The 23573-nt window shown below is 46.8% G+C and overlaps 1 protein-coding gene across 1 annotated transcript; it reads right to left on the reverse strand.

Moving 5' to 3' along the window:
- Nucleotides 1-782: 782 nt before the first annotated feature.
- SVOP (SV2 related protein) lies at nt 783-21155 on the reverse strand. Its single transcript, XM_060282048.1, has 15 exons — nt 20953-21155; nt 20615-20700; nt 18743-18841; nt 16692-16763; nt 15422-15546; nt 14295-14358; nt 11263-11388; nt 10695-10823; nt 9259-9332; nt 8057-8133; nt 7643-7750; nt 6706-6817; nt 5896-5977; nt 4417-4506; nt 783-3833 (listed from the first exon to the last, which is right to left on the reverse strand). The coding sequence occupies exons 1-15, from the start codon at nt 21146-21148 to the stop codon at nt 3642-3644; spliced, it is 1632 nt and encodes a 543-aa protein (XP_060138031.1). The 5' UTR covers nt 21149-21155; the 3' UTR covers nt 783-3641.
- Nucleotides 21156-23573: the final 2418 nt, after the last annotated feature.

The following is a 23573-nucleotide window of genomic DNA, read 5'->3' on the forward strand; positions in this document are numbered from 1 at the left end:
GCTTTCTCTGGACTGATGTTTGGTCCAATTTATCACTAAAGAGCAGGTTTTCTGGGGGGGAAGCAGCAGGGCAAGGGCAAAACAATGGGATCTGTGCCTAGAAAGTGTGGGACACACAGAAAACTGCTTGGATCCCTGCTTTCTAGACACAGGACAAGCCCATGTCTGGATATGCCCCTAAATGTGGTCCTCCTGAAGCAGCATCTTGTTGTGCCTAAACTTAGCTGCCAGGTTGTTCCATCATCTCATGAGGCTACTCTCTCCATCAGGCCAGGACTATCAGCTTAACTTTGGAGTAAAAAATGGAACCTGACAGGGCATCCCCTAGACCTCACCTCTTGGCCAACTCTGCTCCCTCAGGTCATTTTAACTAGAGATGCTGAGAGTTAACCTGGAGTTAACCACAAAGCCCATGGTCTGTGGACACCCCACACTTAATGGGGCAGGAGAAGGAAATGTCCAGTCATTGTTGAGAGGGATGGAAGAAAGATGAACAGCTAGTAAATGAGAGGAAGGGCTACTCCACCAGGCCTTGGGTGGTTTGTGGTCCAAGTCTATCCATGTGTGGGTGACATGAATAGGCTTTTTGAGAATGGTGTGTCCTGAAAACCTAGGGAAGAGAGTTGGTCCTCATTTTGGGCACAGAGCAGCCACAAAAGCTCCCATAAAGCTCACTATTGTAGAAACTATTCATTTAAAATATCCAGTGTGGAATCAAACCATCTAATTTTGCATCATTAACAGAGAAACAAAAAATTGAGTACAACAAGCTCAGTTTTGCAGAAGTCTTATTTTCAACATGAATGCACACCTAGTTTAGAAACTGTACATAATGCAGTAGAGACATTCAAGTGTTCTCCCCACACTCCAAATCGAGGAATCACTGAGCAATACACAAAGACCATTCATCACAGATTATGGAAAGAATCACTTTTCCCCCACAATAGCTTTGCACATCAACAAACTGGACAACCAATAGAACTCTGAACACACAATTAAGTTCAGTTCCAAGTGATATTTTTACATTGGTGATTTTTTATTTTTTAATGGTTTCCAGGAGTTTGTAGGCCTAAAGCATCAATGCCAGATTTTATATAGAGAATCTGTTTTCCAGAAAAGACAACAACACAGATTTCCAAAAGAGTCAAGAGCTTTTACTAAATTAAATCTTGGTTTCAGCTACCCAAGTGAAATCTTATAGATTCAAACTGAACAACCCCCATTTCGATGGCCATCTCTGTTAAACAAAATTTGTGACAGTTGCACAGCAAGTTGCATGTATTCTTTTCCATAGGAACCGAATCACAAGCATACCTAATTCAAAGAAGGTTGGTTTTGTCATACAGATATTTTGAATTCAGCAGCCACCATGATTTCATATGTCCTGCCTGAGGCAGGCAGTTAAAGGGCCACACACTGGCTCTAGGCTACAAAGCTTTTAATGTGTGTTGGGGGGGAACTCTCTCCCAAATGAGAAGCCCCAGATCAAAAGGCCTCTGGGACCAGATGTGGGTCAAGGGCTTGAGGTTGGCAGCAGCAGGGAAAGGGAAAGCTGCACAATGTATTTCCATCCTACAAGTCCTCTTGGACTTTAAAAAAAAAACTCCATTAGTAGGATTAGAACCACCCACCCGAAACAGACACGGCACAGTTGCACAAATGCAGACCATCTTCATGGATTCTACCTCTTGAAGTCCATCTGATCATAGAATTGTAGAGTTGGAAGGGACCCCGATGTCAGTGGATGTTCCTCGCAATCCTTAACAGCCCTTTTCACATGCAAATAAGCACCTACAAATTCACATGGGATACACTTATCAATGGCTATGGATGACAACTAAATGGAACCACCTTGTCTGGAGGCAGTTTACCTCTGCAACATCAGGCAGGGAGGGGAAACAGCAGGGAGAGCTGTTGCCTTCATGTCCTGCTTCCTAGCAGTTATGGGCTGCCCACTGACAGAAGCAGGATGCTGGGCTGAATGGGCATTTGCCCAATTCAGCAGGGCTCTTATTTGTACCTGCTTCTCCTTACAGGGTAGTTTTATTCAATGTGTTTCCAGCCCTGTTCATTTTGGGACTTTTCTAAATCTTGGAGTATGAATGAATTGGGCCGAGGAACCCATTTATTAGAGAGCAAGGACTCCTACTTTTTTCATAGTTCAAAATTCCAAGACATAAGGGATTAAGCATAGAGGCCAAACTCCATCCCCATCATGCACAGGCTTCTTGACTTTCCATGTCAACCCTTGGATCACTCCAACTGACCAAACAACAGCAGAAACAGCCCCAGCGAAGTGTCACAGGGGCTGGGACCCAACGGAGAGAGCCACAGCATGCATTTCTGAATGCACACACACATACACACCTGGAATCACAATAGCAGGTTCTCACTGGCTTTACTGACAGGGAAATGAACCCCAAGAAAATGAAATTCTGCTTCCTGTTCTGATGGGTGAACGGAAAGATCTGTCTAGTCCAGCGTTCCTTTGTTCCACAGGGGCCAGCCAGATTCCTCTGGGAAGCCCACAAACTTGCCTTGAAGCCAACAGCCTCTCCACTGCTCTTGTTCACCCCAGCTAATTGTTTTGGCATAGACTGCCCCTGAAACTGGAGGTTCTATGAGGTTATCAGGACAAATAGCTTCTTCCATGAATTTGCCAGAAGCCATATAACCCATAAATCAATGAAGTCTTTAAATTAAGGAATGAATTTCCTTTGTGCTGAATCTGCTGCCCCCAGTTTCTTTGGATGATCCTGAGTTCCAATATTATGAGAAAAGCTTTTCACTATTGAATTTATCCAGGCCACCCATAATCTCATAGACCTCTCTCCTGTCCTCCCCTCAAGTTGCCATGTTTCTAAACGAAAAAGCCTCAGATGCTTAAATGTTCCTCTTAGGAACATCCTTTTGGTCCTTCAGCTGCCCCTTTCTGCACTGCCATGAGGTGACCAGGACTGCTTGCGCACAACATCCCATGGCCCTGTTTGCAGACTTCACCTCTAGGGCAAGCAAAGGGGTGGGTTTCTTTGTTTCTTTGTTGTTAGTAGAAGAGCTCTCAGCGCAGCATTTGCAGAAGTTCCCAGCTGCCCTTTAAGACTCAGAACCTCTCTGGCAAAGAGGCTCTCAAAGGCTGGTGGTCGTTTTGATGGGAGTGCAAGGCAAGTGATTAATTCACAAGTGCATGAGACTGATGGAGGGCGGCACTGGGATCTGGGGCACAGATCTGCGAGCCCACTTCCTGGCATCGAGGGCATTTGTGCAGAGCCAATTCCTGTCCATCGATCTGCCTGCTTGGCATGGAGCGATGCACTTGGCGTCAAGAAACTAAGCTTGTTTGTCATCAACCACACGAAGGGGCAGACAGTTTGGCAAAGGCTCCCATTTCTCTTCCTCCCTGGCTGCATCACATTCCTCCCCCGAAACACTCTCCCACACGTTCACTCTCCATATTTAATACCTCTCCTTGCACAAGTGGACAGTGATGGGTGCGAGCGAAAAAAGGTGCCCAGGACACAGGTGGAGCGTTCTTGCTTTTGGACACACACGGCGGTGACAAGACATTCTGCTTCTCGGGTGCCAGAGCTGGAGAGGTGGAAACTCCTTGGACAACCTTGTGGCTGGGCCAGCGTGTCACGTTATCACCCCTGAGACCCAGAGTTTGAGTGTGGGACTCCGCGCCCAAACATCTCCTGCCCCCATTCCCTGTGGGTGGACTCCTGCAGGCCGCGGCCTTTGGTTTCGATGGGCAGCAAGCAAGAAGCGAGAGCAGCCAGGATGCAGCAGCCGCTGTAGACGATCAGCGTCAAATAGACAGAGGACTCCAGCATCACCTGGAAGGTAGGGGGGAGGAAATCAGCAAAGGAAGACACAGAAGGGCCTCTGAGTCAACTCTCAGGGTCAGAGAGTTCTGCAAATACTAGTGGCTTGGGTTCACCATTAAGGGTTGGTGTAGATAGCTGAATGTTAAAGAGCATAAGAAGATGCTTCTGGTTTGGGCCAAGGGCCCATCTGGCCCAGCATCCTCTTCTCACAGGGGCCACCCAAATGCCTGTGAGCATGGATTAATTGGGGGGGCAGGCTTTATGTAAGGGGGGGCAGAACCGAGTTATCTGTGACGCAATTGGTCAGTTAGTTAAGTATTCCTATTTATTTACTTGATGGGGGGGGCAGCTGCACATAGTATCACAGGTCCCCCTTTAGCACACAGGGACCTGGAGTTCTTAGGAAGAAGGTTCAGGATGCAAAAACAGGCCTAGCAAATGTAGAATTCAATGTCCAAACTCTATGCCTCTGTGTAGCAACAACCCAACTCTCGCTCCCCTCCAGAATCCTCATCCCAGGACCCTAACTAGCAACCCCAGGACATTCTGAAATACCCACCTGGATCAAGGAATGGATTTAACACACTGTTACCTGAGCAATAAATGGTGTGATGAGTGCGCCGACTCTGGCTACCCCGCTACAGGCCCCGAGACCCAGAGCACGAGTGGCCGTGGGGTAAACCTAGGGAGAAATTCATACGCGCATTGGCACATGGGGGTATCTTGCGTTGAGATTCCTGAACTGCAAGGGGGTGGACTAGGTGACCCATGGGGTCTCTTCCAACTCTATGAATCTATGATTCTACATGCCTCACCTCTCTGGATCTCTGAATAGTCACCAGAAAAGTGATAAGGGGCAATTGAGGGAAAGGATGCTTTATGAGGAACGGCTTAGGGAGCTGGGTATGTTTAGCCTGGAGAAGAGAAGGTTAAGGGGTGATATGATAACCATGTTCAAATATATAAAAGGATGTCATATAGAGGAGGGAGAAAGGTTGTTTTCTGCTGCTCCAGAGAAGCGGACACGGAGCAACGGATTCAAACTACAAGAAAGAAAATTCCACCTAAACATTAGGAAGAACTTCCTGACAGTAAGAGCTGTTCGGCAGTGGAATTTGCTGCCAAGGAGTGTGGTGGAGTCTCCTTCTTTGGAGGTCTTTAAGCAGAGGCTTGACAGCCATCTGTCAGGAATGCTTTGATGGCGTTTCCTGCTTGGCAGGGGGTTGGACTGGATGGCCCTTGTGGTCTCTTCCAACTCTATGATTCTATGATTCTATGGTCATATGCAGAAAGCAGCCCCCAAGCAATGGGCCAACACATGCTGCCCTCAAGCATTTGAGATTTGGGGGCAGGGATTCCTCCAGGTCCAAAGCAGAGGTTCATGGCTGGTGCTAATAGCTGAGAAGAATGTGCAGGTCCCACATGCTAATAAAAACACAACAAGAGATCCTGGGAACACCAGACACACACACATCCCATGTTCCACTGGGCAAGCAAGAAAGGTGGCGGTCGCTGCCAACTGAGGAGGTACCATACTTATTGGATCTCATGAATCATAGGATCATAGAATTGTAGAGCTGGAAGGGACCCCAGGGTCATATAGTCCAACCCCCTGCAATGCAGGAATCACAGCTCAAGAATCCCTGACAGATGGTCTCCCAACCTCTCCTTCAAAACCTCCACGGAAGGAGAGTCCACCACCTCCTGAGGTTTCCAACAGCTCTTATTGTCAGAATCTGTAGTGCATTCTGCCTCCCCAACCCTAAAATTACACAGAACTGCAAGGGATTGTTGTGAAAGAGACAGCACAATGAACACAGCAAGCCCTCTGGAGGCAGCAGCACAAGCCTCTCTTTCCCATGTGCTCCATGGAAACGGAGAGATCCCAGAAACCCTGCGTGGGCTTGGTTTCACAGTCTCTGCCTTGCTGTTCCATGCCAACCACTATGCTCCTTGCCCCCCCCCCCCAAGACCTCCTTGCTGCTGATGCTCCTTTGCTCAGGCCTGCCCCAAATCCTGGTCCTGGGCAGCCCCCCCCCCTCGCAGAATAGTTGGCTTCTTACTTTCTTACCTCAGGGGTGTAAACATAGGCAGCTTGAAATCCTCCCGAAATAAAAGCCCTTGCAATGAACAATAACACAGTGAGAACTTTCCTGTAAGGACAGAAGGACAGAGTTTTTGTTTTGAGAAGATGCTGGTACATTTTGACCGGGTGCACTCATTGCACTGCTGTATCATAAGAACATGAATTTATGGCTTTGTTGGGGGGTCAGATTCCCCTAAATTCCCTTTCCCATAATTCCAGTCCCCACCCCCCAGCTACACCATTGCATTTAGGTGCAGGTTGTATATCAGTGTAAATAAAACCCTATACCATGAAGACCCTGCAGTCTCTGCTGTGCCTCATTGTCCCCAAAGGGAACCCAGTCCCTGAAAAGCAGGCCTCCAGCCCCTGAGATCTTGCACCACTTGTGCAGATGGGAGTGGTGTGTAACAATAACAGCCTCCTGCTGGATCAGGCCTAAGGGGGCCTGAGAAGTGGAGGACAGAAGCATCACTAAAGCTACCATTTAAATTCTTTGTACTGGTCTGCAACCTTCCCTTTACCACAAATATTACTCTTTGTGTATCCCCCATGTGGATACCTCTGAAATATTTTGCTCCAGGTTTGCCTGAAAGTTTAGAATTTGCCAATGTGCAGACTGCCTGCTCCTCACACCAGTATGGAGAACCTCCACACAGTTAGGTAAAAGCATTTGTAGCACAACTTCGAGCATGTCCCACCACAGAAGTGCTTTGCAGTGCCTTCCTTTTTGGGGCCGGGGCATTTGCAGGGTTGGGTGGGTTCCCCCCACCCGCTGGTCTGGATCACTTTGCTCACCTTCCAACGCAGAGAAAGAGTAGGAGGCTGCAAAACGCAAAGACAAAGAAGCAGAGGGCCATTGTCTTCTTACGCCCAATCCGATCAATAACCCATAAGGTCACTAGAACACCTGGAGGAGGAGAAGGATGTTACTGATTGAAGCAAGCTTGTGAGTAGCTCTCTGCTCGTCCATGGCGCATGGCCACAGCCTTCATGCCAAGCAGGCAGAGCAGCAGTTATGGAAGCTGTTGCTTTTTTATGTTCACTATTGACTAATGTTAGTTAGTCACTAATGACTAACACAAGCTCTTCTGGGGTAATGGGCTTGTGGATTTGTTTGTTCTGGCTAGCAACTTTTCTGAACTTATTTTCAAAGCCTTCCCTGCTTCTCTGGCTGCTGTGCAGGGCCCAATTCAGATGGGTCATGGAAGCAATTCTGAGGTTGGAGTTTGTGTGTGTGTGTGTGTGTGTGTGCTCTGAACATCAATAGGACTGCTGCACAGGCATGAAATCTAGTGGGTCACTTGCTTGCTTGTTTCTTTCTTTAAAAAATTGGTGTTTCTCCTGCACATGTTCAAGGCGGTTTACAGCAACAGAGAGAGAAAAAGAATTGCTGAGACTTTAACCATAAGAATGAGATACAAATACAGAAACAAAGGAATTTGTCTTATATTGAGTCAGATCATTAGTCCAACTTGCTCAGCGTGGTCGACACCAGCAGTTCCCTAAGTGGGTGATACTGCCCACCCCCTGGGGGTGAGGGTGGGATTTCCTAGGGGAGCAGGAGGAGGCAGGGGTGCTGGAGGCATAAATGGCTTGGAATAGCTGGTGTCACTGGATCAAATTCATCAGTTTTGTTGAATTAATTAAGCTACATAGTTTTAATTAGATTCTGCACAAATGTGCAAGTTTTCCCATTTGGCTAATCAGAGCCTTTTATTTCCCAGCAGTCTACCTGGGAACTCGGAGAGAGTGGTCCACAGCAGGTCGATGTAGTCCTTTTCAGTCAGGTATTCACATGCCAGGTTGCACTTGGCCTTCACTGCTTTTCTCTTGGTGGATACTTAGATGAAGCAAGAGGAGGAGGAGGAGGATGAATATGTGATATTTTAAGAAATCGTTCCAGCCTCCCCCCCCCCCCGGCCTGCATGCATCCTTGCACCTTTGGGCCTGGCGTGCCCCTGCTGCAGTTTTAAGTTGCGAGGTGAACCACCGAGTTGTGAGTGTCACCTGTGGGATCCCCTCTCCCTATGTATGGCCACTTGACCACTTGGATCAAAGGAGCTGGCACTGTGACAGCGTTTGCAAGAAACTGGTCTTTTAGTCTGACAGCAGCCACCCTCTGGAACTCCCTGCCTGTTGTACTCACAGCTGCAGAGGTCTCCTGCTTGAAAGAGCTCCGTGGTTAGTAAAACTAAGCCGTAATAAGAAAAGGCATTGGAGAACCTGGAGTGAAGAGAAGCAGAGAGAATGTTGCAGGCAGGCAGGCAGGCAGGCAGGTGCATTGAAAAGGAACATGACATGGCCCTGAATCTGGGGTGGGGAAGGGCTGCAGGCTCAGGATCCAACGGGGCAAATGGGGTTGTGCATGTGTGTGCACAATGCAGCTAGATTCGAGCTCACAGTCAGCTGGGGTAGCCAGGGGCAACCTTGGTCCCCATCGTAATTCGCAGTTAGCTTGCCACAGTACAAATCCAATGTCATAAATTCATTCAATAGTCCTCTGAACATAAGAACATAAGCAGAGCCTGCTGGATCAGGCCAATGGCCCATTTAGTCCGGCATCCTGTTCTTGCAGTGGTCAACCAGTTTCCTGTGGGAAAGCAGGGAGCAGAACAGGAGCACAAGAGCCCTCCGCCCTCCTGTGGCTTCCAGAAGCTGCTATGCAGAAGCAAAGCTGCCTCCAGAGGCTTTGGAGGCAGAGCATAGCCATTGTGGCTCAAAGCCATTGATCTGTGAATCTGTCCCATTCCCTTTGCCTCTTGTTTAACACATTGACCATGTTGAAGAAGGAACCTGCAGGTCAGCATCTAGCAAACAGCATGTGCTAAATTCCCTTTTCCTCGGGCTGCATTTTAATGTTTTTGACCAAAAATAGAAAGGGGCCCTGATCTATTTTAATAGAAGCCTTTCTGACTATCGGTCGAATAAAGTATATTGATTGATTGATTGATTGATTTTAATAGAAGCACTTGCAAAAACTGTTGCTCAGTTAAAGAAATATGAATTTAACTGCACAAGTTTTAATCAGCAGAATAAGTGGGGGGGCACTAATTGTATTGTAGTGCCCCCACGGCAGGTGGCCAGGTGGTGGTACTGCATTTGTCAGATCCAGCGGGGATCGTGGGGCTTGAGAAGCCAATTGATATCCCACCTGACTCTATAAAGCTGCCAGATCTGTGCCCCAAGGGCACAAACCAAGCCACGGGGCCACCTGACTGATGTGCCAACTTGCCCTCAGGTCACCAGATATCATGTTGAAAGGGGGTTATATACAATAAGTCTAATAAATAAAATAAATAAATCTCAGAGAGGCAGGCTGACCCTGAATCGACTCCATCTTCCTCTTACCATATAAACCAAAGCAGGATCGTTGTCCATCTAAACTGAGGGGTGAAGAGGTCCCTCATCTTCCCTCTGTCTTCCTGTTTGGAAAGAAACATATACAGTACATAGACTAGCTGGCCTGGCCATGCGTTGCTGTGACTCATCCGTGTGATTCCCCCCACCCTGTGGCAATCCATGACATATCATTCCCCCTCCCCCCCACCCCTGGCTCATCCCTGTGATTGGTCCCACCGTGTCCTGACCTATCCCGTCCCCTCCCCCCAACCCCCACCCAGGCGAGTCAGTACCTCCATTCGGCCTAGTCTGTAAAGGCTTCGGCCTAGTATGTAAACAGGAGCTGAGGTGCTGTTGAGAGGGAAGGTTTTATAGGTGCAGTACCAGTGTAGCTGCCGCTAGAGGGCGCTGGTTTGCAACCTGGTTCTTTTCCCAGCATGCATTTTCGTCTGAGTGGTGTGCTTTGAAACACGGGGTTTTTGGGGTTTTGTGTGACATCTGTCTTTGAAAATGGTACGGGGTCACTCTCATATTCGCATGCGGCATTGCGTCTAAATTTGAATGCAATCGGTCAAGCGGTTTTGGTGAAAAGTGGATATAGGAAATAGTAGATATAGGAAAGCTTGGTGCTGTCTGAAAACATCGGCCAGGGGGGGGGGCACCATGGATTACTTAGTTTGCCTGGCATTCCTCATTCATCTGATGAGTCCCTGCAGCACTGCGGCAACTTCCCCAATATCAGAAATGTAGCAGCGCCACATTCACACCATACATTTAAAACACTCTGATACCACTTGAAACCAATGTTGCTTCGCCCAAGGAATCCTTGATTCCCCTCTCAGAGCTGCAATTCCCAGACTGGTTTAACAACCAGTCCCTCTTCTCAGGGAACTCTGGCAATTGTGGCTCTGGGAGGGGAAGGGGGGGTCTTCTATAACTCTCAGCACCTGTAACAAACTACAGTTCCCATAATTCTTTGCAGGGAGCCGTAACTCTTTGGTATCATAGCCCTTTACGTGCATGGTGTGGATATGGCCCAGTTGAGTACCTGAGAGGGGCCCTTCAGCAGTGGCACCCATAATATGGGGGGGGACCCCACCTCAGGGAGCTCTACCTGCCTCCCCTCTCCTGCTTACAGCAAATACACTTTTATTTTAGCTCGTTTTCATAGGTTATTTTAATATTTTTTACTGATGTTGTACATATTATTTATTGTAAGACAACTCAGACATTTTAATTGAAGTGAGATATAAATCTTGCAGACAAATGAAGAAAATAAATAATCCCAGGTCTGAGACAAGTGATCCGTGCACACTTTTGTTGAAGCTCACTGGATGTTGGGATGGTTGTTTCATAGAATCCTAGAATGGTAGAGTTGGAAGGCACCCCAAGGGTCATCTAGTCCAACCCCCAGGAGTCCTGAGTGCTTGTCTGCCTGCCCTCACCTGCCTGGAGATGATCAGTTTCCCCAGAGGCATCGGAGCTCCGTTCTCAGTCGCTATCCGCTTCAAAGTGGCAAAGGCTTTCTCCTGATTCCCAGATAACACATCGTATCGTGCACTTTCTGGTAACCACTGTAAAGGTATGATAAATTTATTTTATTCATTTCATAAAATTTATATACTGATTGATTGCAAAAAAAATACACCTCAAAGTGGTTTACAAAAAAGAACAAAACATGAAATTATCAGTTAAAAACAACAACTATCTAAAACATTAAAAAAATAAACAATAAGCTGAAAGCCTGATTAAAACACTTGTCAATAGTGTATATATCTCGATAGTCTTGCCCCCCCCCCAATGTTTTTAGCAGGTGGCAAAAAGAGTACAGTGAAAGTGTCTGCCTGATGTCAATAGGCAGGGAGTTCCCAAGTGTGTGTTTTGCAACACTAAAATATTGATTTCTTACAAATTGGTGTCCAAAGGAAGGAGACCAACCTAACAGATAGGACTAATCTGAAGCTGTGCCCCCCTCCCTCTCCAAGACTTTGGGAATCCAGTAGGAATACCTACGAAACACAAGATGGCAAAGAGCAGAAGGGGGGCCGCCGAAATGATGAGCAGCCAGCGCCAACCCAGGGTGGGCATCACGAACAACGCCAGGAGAACCTCAAAGACTGTCCCAATGGCCCAGAAGACCTGCCCGGGTGGAAGGACGGAAGCGGGTTTGGAGATGTCAGCCCCATTGCAACAGGTGAATAACAATAAATCTCTGTTCTTGACCCTTGCTGCAACATGCTCTACGATGCCTGAAGAGGCATTTGGAATACTTAGTAAGCTTTCAGCTTTAAGTGATACTGTCATAAGACCTCAAAGACAATATCTTGATATTTATAAATAAAGCATAACCTTTTTAAAAAAATGTTACTACCCCAAGACCAATAATATTAATTTTTATTTTTTACAGGGAATGTGAATGAAATAACCCACATTTGCAGGTATGTTTAATTTTAGCTTTCATTCAATTTTGCAGTTTTTCTCTTCTTACCACCCACCCCAATCTCTACCGAGTGGTGAGAGATTCCATTGCACTTGACGGAGGTTTGCATTTCCTTTGGGAAAAATGAGGCACAGCAGAGGCTGTGGTGTCTTTATGAAATATGGCTTATTTACACATATTTACAGCTGCGTCTGGAGAGGGAGTTCAGAGCATCACATTGCTCCCTACAGTGGCACAGCACTGGATTCAAAGGTAGCCAAAACACCACCTCTGTTTCCTCCACACACATTGTCTGTCTGTTAGCTTCACCCTTCTCCCCACAAAAAACCTTTGCTAAAACACAACCCAAGCCTCATGCAAAAAGGGCATTTTTCTCACTGTAGTGGCATCATGCCCCTGTAACCCTGGCACCTCCCCCTCCCAACAATGATATTGACACTAACACACAGCTGGGAGGGGACCCCCCCCCCGCCCACTTGATTCACCATCCCATTTTCTTCTTTGATGGCACCTCTTTTAGTACCTCTCACTTAATGGAGCCAAATGGTTTCCAGAGAGTGGTAGGGGATGTTTTATCCCATGTTGATGGCCTTTCAGCTGATTCCCTGGTGGCCTACTGGAATGTGGAGTTAACCAGGGCTATTGACTGTTTGGCTCCGAAGCGCCCTCTCCAATTGCATGGAGCCTGGACAGCCCCATGGTTTTCCCCGGAGCTGAGGGCGATGAAACAATTGCTGAGACGGCTAGAGCACAGATGGCAGAAAACTCATTCTGAATCTGACCAGACACAGGTTACAGCTCAACGTTGAGCCTACCAAGTGGCATCGCTATCGGCAAAAAGAACCTTCTTCACCGCCTCTATTGCATCTGCAGAAAACAGCAGCAGGAGACTCTTTCAAGTGGTTTGCAATCTAACGGAACCACCTTCGCCATCGGGAACCGGTAAGGACCCCAAGATCTCCTGCAATGATTTTGCAAAGTTTTTTGCAGATAAAGTTGCTCAGATTCAGAATGAGGTAGACTCCACCATGGGAGCAGGCCCAGGGCGAGAGAGTGCTAGAGTCTTGTCTAGTCAAGTTGCATGGGATCAATTCCAATCTGTTACCTCCAAGGATGTGGACAGGCTGCTTGGATGAATGAAACCAACCATCTGTCTTTTTGATCCTTGCCCATCCTGGCTCATAAAAGCAAATGGGAAAGGTCTGGGTGATGGGCTCTGTGAGATGGTGAATGCTTCCCACTGTGAGGGAGCCTTCCCAGACCCGCTGAAAGAGGCAGTCATTAAACCACTTCTTAAAAATATATTTGGACCCGGTTCTTTTGGACTTTGGTTCTTTTAAATCAGAACCAGTGAAGGTAGTGAATGTCCTGTGTGAGCGTCTGGAGGCGGTTGAAGGATGGATGGCAGATAACAGATTGAGGTTGAATGCTGACAAGATGTACTGTTTTTGGAGGGGAGAAGGGGTGGGCGGGTGTGGAGGACTCCCTGGCCCTGAATGGGGTAACTGTGCCCCTTTTGGACTCACAGTCATTTTGGACTCACAGCTGTCCATGGAGGCGCAGGTCCATTCTGTGTCCAGGGCAGTTGTTTATCAGCTCCATCTGGTACGCAGGCGGAGACCCTACCTGCCTGCAGACTGTCTCGCCAGAGTGGTGCATGCTCTATTATATCTCGCTTGGATTACTGCAATGCGCTCCACATGGGGCTACCTTTGAAGGTAACCTGGAAACTACAATTAATCCAGAATGCGGCAGCTAGACTGGTGACTGGGAGCGGCCGCCGAGACCACATAACACTAGTCTTGAAAGACCTACATTGGCTCCCAGTACGTTTCCGAGCACAATTCAATGTGTTGGTGCTGACCTTTAAAACTCTAAATGGCCTCAGCCCAGTACACCTGAAGGAGCGTCTCCTCCCCCATTGTTCTGCCCAGACACTGAGGTCCAGCCCCAAGGGCCTTCTGGCAGTTCCCTCCCTGCGAGAAGTGAGGCTACAGGGAACCAGGAAGAGGGCCTTCTTGGTAGTGGCACCCACCCTGTGGAAAATCCTCCCATCAGATGTCAAGGAAATAAATATCTTGACATTGAAGGCAGCTCTGTTTAGGGAAGTTTTTAATGTTTGGTGTTTTATTGTGTTTTTAATATTCTGTTGGAGTGGCTGGGGAAACCCAGCCAGATGGGTGGGGTATTATTATTGTTGTTATTAGCCAATCTCCTGAGGAAGCTGGCTAAATTTATTGATCAAACCCCACATTTACTAATTTCATGAAGTATGGGGCACCCAGGAAACCTTGTCCCCTGCAACTCCATAACACTTTGTTATTGTGTGCTATTTAAATGTATTTGTTGTTTAAACAAATAAATAGATTTTTAAAATCATATTGAAAATATCCCTGACACTTCACTGAGCTTACTGCGACTGATGGGGCTAGAGTCTAAAACATCTGGAAAGTCCCAGTTGTGGGAAGGCTTCGAGCATGAACCACAGCTCACATCTGAACATTCGCTCGGGATGCTCTCTATCCTGGGATGGCCTTGCATTTCAGAGCAGAATGGGAACCCCTTTGCTGCCAACAGTCTCGCGCCTCTTTGTTTTCCCACCTACCTCAATTAACAAAATACATTTTGCTCTAGATTTCATTGGGAGGAATTCTGCATACAGCGTCACCCTGGAGAGAAAGGAAAGAGAGGAGGCAAAGTCACAAGGAACACACAGAGAGAGTGTGCGTTTGGAAATCTGACGGGCTTCCTCCTGAAACTGACACGGGAAGAACTTAATACAAGTTTATTTCCCCTGGCCAAACAACTGACTTACCTACACACCACACCCACAGAAAATATTATATATATAAATTATCTATTTTGGGGAGGCAGATGACTTCTAAATGTGATATAAAAATGTCTTCAATAAATGTAATATGCAAAGGAAAAAAATATCACACAAATCCTCAGAAAAAGGAACATATCCCAGGAGCAGAGCTAACATGTTTGAATTAATCAAATGACATTAATAAGATTCCCTTGCTAAGGATCGGTAGGTAGACTTGGGCAAATTCAGTGCTTGGCAGCTGATATAGTGGAGTCCAGAGTCCAAAACTGGTGGTTTCCTCATGGATTTGTGGTTTGGAAATTCATCACTCTGTAATGGTTCTGAAAGCTTTGGTTTGTTTTTGTTCTGGCTCCCCAAAAAACTTGAGAGGTGGGGGTGGGGGCTGGCTTTATTTTCAAGTGGATGATTAAAGACCTGCTTTGAAACAGCCCACCTGTGGGGCAGAGGATCCATGTTCACAGGTCCAATGAATGGGGCGAAGGAAGGTAGGCAAAGTGCTTCTCCTGACCAGAGCAAAGCAGGCATGGAGTCGTTCCAGGGGCACAACTCTTGGGGATGCCTCATCCTCCCAGTTCAGGACCTCATGCCTTATTCATTTTTTTTAAAAAAAACATTTTCATCTTTGAATTCTGCCCTTGTCTGGGCCACATTTGCCTTCCCAGAGGCACCTGGATCCACACTGCTGAATGTAAGCAGCTGAAAAGGTTGGGCTTTCCAAAAGGAAGTGCTTTGCAGTTTAGCTGCGCTCCTTTAGATATTTGAAGATGGTCATAATGCTTTGGGGTCGGGAAGATGGAAGGCAGTCACTAAATGCAAAATAAGTTTGGGACATAGTCAGCTTTTCAACTAAAGCACTAAAACCACCAGGAAGGGAGGGGCAAGGAATGGGAATATTGACTTACGACTGAGGGACTCCTCCGATGCCAAAGCCCACCAGCCCCCTCAGCACCAGGATCCAGCTGTAAACGGGTGCAAAGCCGCTAAGAATACCATAGTATAAGGTCCAGAGCACACTGATCTTTAACCCCTGCATTGGATTAAGAAATACAAAATTGAAAGAAAACCACTGCCGTACTCTCTGACAAACTTCTTGCTAACTTCAGAAGCAATTCTCCTTCTTTTACAGGGCCAACCACAAAGTCTGTTTACAGGTAGTTAGCCTTGTTGGTCTGCCGTATTCGAAACAAAATAAAAAAAATCCTTCCAGTAGCACCTTAGAGACTTAGTTGGTCTCTAAGGTGCTATTGGAAGGAATTTTTTTATTTTGTTTCCACAAAGTCTGTGTTGTCAATCTCAAGACTGGATTAATGCAACACGCTGTACCTGGGGCTGCCCTTGGGCCATTTCGGAAGCTCCAACTGGTGCAGAATATGCCTATCAGATGGCACATAACATGTGACCCTGTTCTTGAAGTGTCTGCACTGGCTGCCCATCTATTACCAAACCAGGTTCAGTCCCTTGTGTTTCTCTATAAAACCCTGAACAACTTTGGAGCATTGCTGGTTGTTCCCCAAGTTGGTGAGACTCATTTGACAACAATGAGAAATTGAGCATTTAGTGTCATTGGCCCAGCCCTGTGGAACACCCTGCCACTAGAAATTCATCAGGCACCTTCCGTTACAACATGCTGGGGGGAGAAATATATTCCTCCAGGCCTATGCCAGTAATTAAGAATACATCTTGCCACAATAGTTTTCTTTAAAAAATTTTTATGGTTTTTATTGTTTGGTTTTATTTACAACTGTTCTAAACTGCTCTGATTTTTTTAAAGAAAAATTAGTCATATATGGTTATATTTATAAATAAATTAATAAATATCCACTATATCTTACACCGAGGGAAATGAATCTGTGGCCCTCCAGATGTTGTTGGACACCAATTCCCAGCAACCCCTGCCAGTAAGGTGAGGAATCATGGGAGTTGTAGTCCCATGCTCATCATCTGGTAGCCCCAGGTTCCCCTTCCCTGCTGTAACTCAAAAGAAAAGCAGAAAGGTAATGTGGAAGGGAGGAGTGAACTGCATTTAAACTGAGTCACACTTGGAAAGATTAGTCCCAAGTAGAAGTCGACAGGTACACCACCCGGTTTGAAGCCCCACTGACAGTCAGTTTGGTGGCAGCATCTACAGTACTTCTACCTGGCAAATACTTCAAGGGAAGGCCAGAGACTTACTGTTTTTCTGCCATACTGGTCTGAAATGTTTCCCCAGAGTGTGGAACTGAACATCATTCCCATGAACACCACCTGCATCAAGTGAAAGAAAGGATATTCGTTATTCACAGACTGAGCTGGGATAGTTCTGAGAGAACCATCTAGAAAAGAAAGCGAAGAAGAAGAAGAAGAAAACATTCTTAGCCCAAGTTTGGCAAGATCTCAGAACTAGAATTTGGCACACAAACATCTGGATTTTGAGCCACAACTTGACATAATGTCCTATTTTTGGATGATCCCACAGGGTATGGGAGATCTGTTATGATGGCTGACAGATAGCATCTTAGAGGCTGGCAGTAAAACAGCAATATTGTGAGGAGTGAGAGACAGATATATCCACCCTAAATTCCTAATATCAATCTTTCCATTTTTAGGGGAGAAGGGTGTGGGAAATCTGAACTCGGATGCTTTGGCCTGCTAACATTGAAGCTAGATTGGGGAGGGTTATGTACAGATTTTTCTTATAATCATCTGCTAACTGCATGGTGGATTCAGTCTTTTCCCAGTCACACCTGGTTTGCCAGCTGTGGCCATTCCAGGGCAGAGAGAGCCTTCCCAGAGTGATCCACACACTCCTGGACTACAGCAATGCACTCTGTGCCCACGGAGCTGGTTCAGAAGTTGCACCTCTCCTGGGTGGCCTTTTGGGGGAAATGAACCACCAACCCTGAAAGCATGGTACCGGCTGTGGAACCTGCTTCAAGGCACTTAAACCGAGGTTGAATGGCCACCTGTTGGGGATTCTTTGGCTGTGTTTCCTGCCTTGGACTTGACGATCCAACTCTACAACCCTATGAGTTTGTGGACTTACAAAGCACAGCAAGGCTTCTCCTGCACAGACCGGCCTGTTTATGAAGGCTCTCTCAGCCGAGTCTTCTTTAGCTGAGGCCAGGAGGAGGGAGAGGCTTTCCACCGGGGGCACCCCAACTTTGGAAGCCCCTGTGCGTTGAGATTACAGCTGGTGCCTGCCCTGAAAACCTTTTGACACCAGCTGAAGGCCCAGTTATTTGCCAGCCTTTGGGTGGATGGTTTGGTCATGTTTGAGGTTTCTTTTAGTTGGCTGGTTGTAACCATCTGCCTTGTTTTTCATATCTGAATGGTAAGGTATCTAGGTTTGTTTTAATTTGTAACACACCCAGTAATGGAATTTGCTATGAAAAGTGAGTTAAAGATTTTTTTAAAAAATGGCTCCATTGTGGTCATGTCCACACCATATATTTAAAACACTTTTTAAGACACATGGCTTTCTCCAAAGAATCCTGGGGACTGTACTTTACCCCTCACAAAGCTGCCATTCCCAGCACCATTATTACTGTTACTATTATTATGAAATGCATTATCCACCCTTCACTGGAAGGTCTCAGGGCAGATTACAGAAACATAAAATACAGCATTAAAACAAATTACAATCACAACTAGAGTAGGTCCTAAAATATATAGATATCTCAATGGTCAAAGAGCCAGGGTGACAAACTACAATTCCCATGATGCTTTGTGGGAAGCAGTGTGCTTTAAATGTGGTTTAAATATATGGCGTGGATGTGACTTGTGTCTTCAGGAAACATCAGCACAACCCTACACTGGAATATGGTGGACAATAAATCTACCAATCATGTCCAACTTATTGTAGATTTATCTCCAGAGAAATTAAAGCTAAGGGAGTTTGCCTCACAGCAAAAACAGTGTGTAGCCTCAACGGACACCTTTAACCAAGCCCCATATTCCTGCAATTCAATGGGTAGTGAAAAGGTTGCCCAAAGGAATAATAACCCCCACCAATAAGCAAGGCTAGAGTTTAGAGCTGAAATCCGGTGAACGTGAAGCAAGCCACAGTGCGAGGGACTGTAACACACAGGTGTCTTTGTGGGAGAAAGAGATTCCTTCAACACTCTTGGGTGTTCCGCAAACTGGTGAGCTTGCTGGACAGAAAGAGGTTTTTGACTCTTTGGACAACCCACAGTTAACGAGTGGAAAACCTTACAGAATAAAGGAGCTGTCTGGTATTTTCCTACCGAGGTTAGCAATGCAACCTGCCAGGTGGGTAATCGCCACTCACAGTGAAGCTGAGGTGCAAGGATGCTCAGAATCATCATTTCCATGGCATCAGCCATCTAGGAGGAAGGCGAGAAGGAAGAAGGCATCAGTTAGAGTGCCAGCTGCCCTGACCATTCACCAGATTTCTCTTCGCCTTCATATGTATATCCTATATAATAAAGTCATAGAATCATAGAATCATAGAGTTGGAAGAGACCACAAGGGCCATCCAGTCCAACCCCCCTGCCAAGCAGGAAACACCATCAAAGCATTCTTGACATATGGCTTTCAAGCCTCTGCTTAAAGACCTCCAAAGAAGGAGACTCCACCACACTCCTTGGTAGCAAATTCCACTGCCAAACAGCTCTTACTGTCAGGAAGTTCTTCCTATTGTTTAGGTGGAATCTTCTTTCTTGTAGTCCCTGTGTCTCTGCGTCCAGTTTTCCCATGTGTCCCTGGGTTACTGCGCATGTGCCCCAGGGACACAGGGATTGGACGGAGAGACAACCGCCAACCGTCGCTCCACCAACCGCCGCATGGCGCTTCCTCGGCGAACGCAAGCAGGCAGACAGCCCGCCTGCTTGCCTTCCCCAAGGAAGCCGAAGCGGCAGCGGGTGCCTAGGGAAGCTGGCTTTGGCTTGGCGGTGGTGGGAAGAAGGGGAGGAATTCCTCCCCTTTTTCCCACCGCCGCCAAGCCAGTCCCCGAGCTGAAGTGTGGCGCGGTGGGGGCTTTTCGCCGTTTGCCTTCCCCGAGCTAAGGGGGAGGCAAACAGCGAAAAGGCCCCCCACCGCGCCGCAATTCGGCTCCGTCCCCCGCGTGCTTTGGCTTGGGGAAGCAGGCAGGGAGACAGCAACAGCCCGGGAAGCTGCGGGCTGTTGCCGTCTTCCTGCCTGCTTCCCTGAGCCGTAGCGCATCGGGGTACAGAGCCGAAGATCGGCGGGCGCTGTTTGCCGGGGTTGACAAGCCCCGGCAAGCAGCGCCCGCCGATCTTCATGTGACAGGCGGTGGGGAATGCAGGCAGGCAAGAGAACAAGCGCCTGCCTGCCTGCCTGCCTGCCTGCCTGCCTTCCCCGCCGCCAGTCCCCCGGTGCTCCCTGCAGCGCTGCTGGGTGCCAACCCGGCAGGCCGCTTCCTTGATCTGGCGGCCTGCCGGGTCGGCGCTGATCAGCGCTGCGTGGAGCACCGGATCGAGGAGCCAGTCTGCAGAGTCAGCGCCCAGCAACGCCGCACGGAGCATCGCCTCCTCAATCCAGCACAGCGTTGCTGGGTGCTGACTCTGCAGACCGGCTCCTCGATCCAGTGCTCCGCACAGCACTCACATATGTTCTAGCGCCCGTTTATTTAACGGGCTGAACACACTAGTATATATATAATTGATTTGTTAGCAGCCACAACAAAGTGCAAACGTAGCACAAGGAAAGCAAATAAAGAATCAACCATGGACATCATAAAGCCTCACAGCCTGGAGGGATAACAGTACAAAAGACACAGCCCAGCCCAAAGCGATAATAAGGTGTTAACTCATAAAAAGATCCCCTTTGCAAATAATAAAAACATGTAGAAATAAAAGTATTCTCCACTTGTAAGTTCCATCATTATTGAGAATAAAGGTTCTGTATGGTCTTAAATGAACCAGGCAACTGCATGTAATGGTGGCTTTGAGCAACCGTGTGCCTCAACAGTTGCCTAAAATCAAGCCATATATCACAAAGCCAGTCTCTTCTGGCTCAATGCCTCCCATCGTCCAGGCCAGGGAAGCTGAGGAAAATCAATCCTTGCAGTTTGTGGGCCAACCATTCCCTGTCCTTGGCTTCCCTTGGCTTTGCTATTTCTAGCAACCTCTACTTGCCCATGCTAAGCCTGTCAGGATGGAGAGTTTCCACTGGAACCTGCCAAATCCGATGGCTTCCACCGCATCTTCCACCATAAACGTATCTAGAACAACAAAACAATATAATAGTACAATGTAATTATAGCTAAAAAAAATAGCAATACCCACTAAAAGACAAAAGGGGAGTCCTTGGGCAAGAAACCACAATCCATTTGAAAGAGACAAAAAATGTTTACAGTGTTAAAGCGAAGTTATGAAAAGCTATGAAATGTTTTGGGGTATTTAATTTTTGTCACAATGCATATTAACATTTTGCTCCTTCCTCAGGGGTGGGAGCAGATGTCCACACAACTCACCATCAGTTGGGTTTGCAAACTCCTTTGGCACCATCCCTCCATCTTCCAGTTCCACGGCCTCTAACTGCGTCTGGACACCCTCAATTTGGACTTCATGCTCTCCTGAAATGGCATCTTCATCTGACCGTGAACTTTCCCCTGTGCGACGGAACTTGACAACCCTAGTGGTGTGGGAACCATAATAAATGCATGGCATGGATGTACAGAAGAAACAGGTGCGCATCACGTAAGTGCTTTCCCTCAAGGGTGAGGACCCTGTGGTCCTAGTATAAGACTAGTTCAAATATGTGCTGGGAATGTAAAGAAAAAGAGAGCACCTTTTCTCATATGTGGTGGACCTGTAAGGCGATCAAAGCATATTGGGAAATGATATACAATGAGTTTGTAAATAACCTTTGTTTAAAAAAACCAGACGCCTTTTTATTAGGAATTTTAGGTGCAGAGATACAAGGGACTTCAAAAGACTGCTCATGTATGCGATGATGACAGCCCAGATGCTCTTAGCCCAAAGATGGAAGGAAGACAAAACACCTACAAAGAGAAGAGTGGACAACAAAATTGATGGACTATGCTGAGATGGCTAAAATGACTGGAAAAATCAGGAACCAGGATGATTATATTTTTTAATTTTACTTGAGAGAACACTGTAAACAGCTAAAAACATTAGCAGGACTGAAATAACACTTGCAATGTAAAAAGAACCAGGGATATAAATAGAGTTTTAAGGATAAATAGAGGAGACTATGATATGCAGTGGAAATGGTTATTAGCGAACTCCACTTTTTGATTCTATTTTATGTGTGAATGTAAAATTAAATTGTAAAACCAATAAAAATTATTATAAAGGTTAAAAAAACAAAGCTGCTTACAACAATGGAAAACTACAAGTCTTAATAAATAAATAAATAAATAATAAAGCAACCAAGAATAAAAACTGATGCACATAAATAAAAACAGACTCAGAATTCCCAGGTCATCGTGATATTCCAGCCTCCATCCAGCAAGCTGAGCAAAAAGGTTACACAGGGAAGGCAAATAAAAAGGAATGAGGCTTTAAGTCCTTCCGAAGATGCCTGAAGTGCTGCTGCCCACCACAGCACTGTGAGGAGGAAGGGAGGTCCAAAGATGTGGAGCTACCACATAAAAGACTCTATCTCTCTGTCTCTCACAGTTGCCCAGCACACAACTAAAATTGAGAATTACCCCTGCAAAGAAATACAACACTGTATCAATATTACCCAGAGTGCAATGAGGGGAGGGGCATGGCTCAATGGCAGAGCACATGTTTTGCATTTAGAAGGTCCCAGGTTCAATCCCTGACATTTCCTGCCCTGAAACCCTGGAGAGTGGCTGGCAGTCAGTGTTCCACTGGTCTGACTCAGTGGAAGGCCTGTGTTCCTAATTAGTAGTGTTGCTTTGGAAAAGAGAATGTCCTTGGTCAACATATCCAGAAACTGGAGAGGATGATAGTGCATTCCATCTACTATTGGCATTCACCCTTTGTCCATTCATATTTTATCCACAAGTACTCCATAAGCATTGTAGTCCATGATGCAAGAAGCTGGCTAACTGTTCTTTGTCAGACAATCGGATGTTTTTAGCAACACCATGTCTTCGTGGCTTCTGCTAATGTAGCCGAGTGGGAAACTGAGGATTTGGAGGGGTAGTCATTTGCTTTAAATGTGTGTTGCATGTGCTTTAAATGTAAGGTGTGGATCTGCTCTTCAGCCCCACTGAATTCATTGAACAGGACTTGAAGTAGACCTGGTTCAGATTGCACAGTTACTGATCTTTGCCTTGAAGTGTGGGAGGGAGGTCTTGATTCCTGAAATATTTCTGTAGTGCTCTTGTGTGCACTACAGAACCGCAGGCCCACAAAATGGAGCTAATTATGCCACCGCTTGAAAGATACTTAAAAGAAGTCTTCACCGACTGCCAAGGAAGAAATCTTATTTGCTCTCACAAGCTGTGCCTGGACTGCAAAAAAGAATAATCTTCCCTCCCCCACAAAAACAGAGCCAGACAGTCACAGAGCAGCAGAAGGCAGTGAAACCCCAACCCCTGCATTTGTGTGGGTGTCCCTGCTGTCTGCACATATCCAAGGAGTGAGCACCCTCCCCACACACCCACACACCCTGTGCGGCAATCCAAAGCACCTCTTCTCCAAGCCTCAGAATGTCCAACTCCAGACCTGGTGGGCCCCTGTACAAAGCTCTGCTTTCAGAGGAGGGAATATCCTCTCCCCATTCCAGAAGGAGGCATCATGTTAGAAGGAAAAGCTGGTGGGGAGATGTCTAGTTGCCAGAGCATTGGTTGGGTTGGGTGGTTCCTTCTGAAATCTTAAAAATACTCTCCTGGCTTTGATTTAAAAGGTGTGACAGTCATTCATAAAGCGAGGCTCTTGCGTAGGCAAGCAAGGAAAATTTCTGGCTTCCCTGAGACCTTGAGGCCAATGGCCCCCTTTGGAAAGAGAAGCCTTGCTGCAGGGAGGGAGCTGGGGGTGGGGGCTTACGATTCTCCTGAAGGTCCTGGCTTATTCTTCCCGCCCCCTCCCTCTTCCCAGCAGGGCTCTAGCCCCTCTCCCTCCCCCGGCTACTCACGGCAGCTGTCTTAGCTGGAAT

This window comes from Zootoca vivipara, chromosome 13 (genome assembly GCF_963506605.1).
Source record: "Zootoca vivipara chromosome 13, rZooViv1.1, whole genome shotgun sequence".
Lineage (NCBI taxonomy): Eukaryota > Metazoa > Chordata > Lepidosauria > Squamata > Lacertidae > Zootoca > Zootoca vivipara.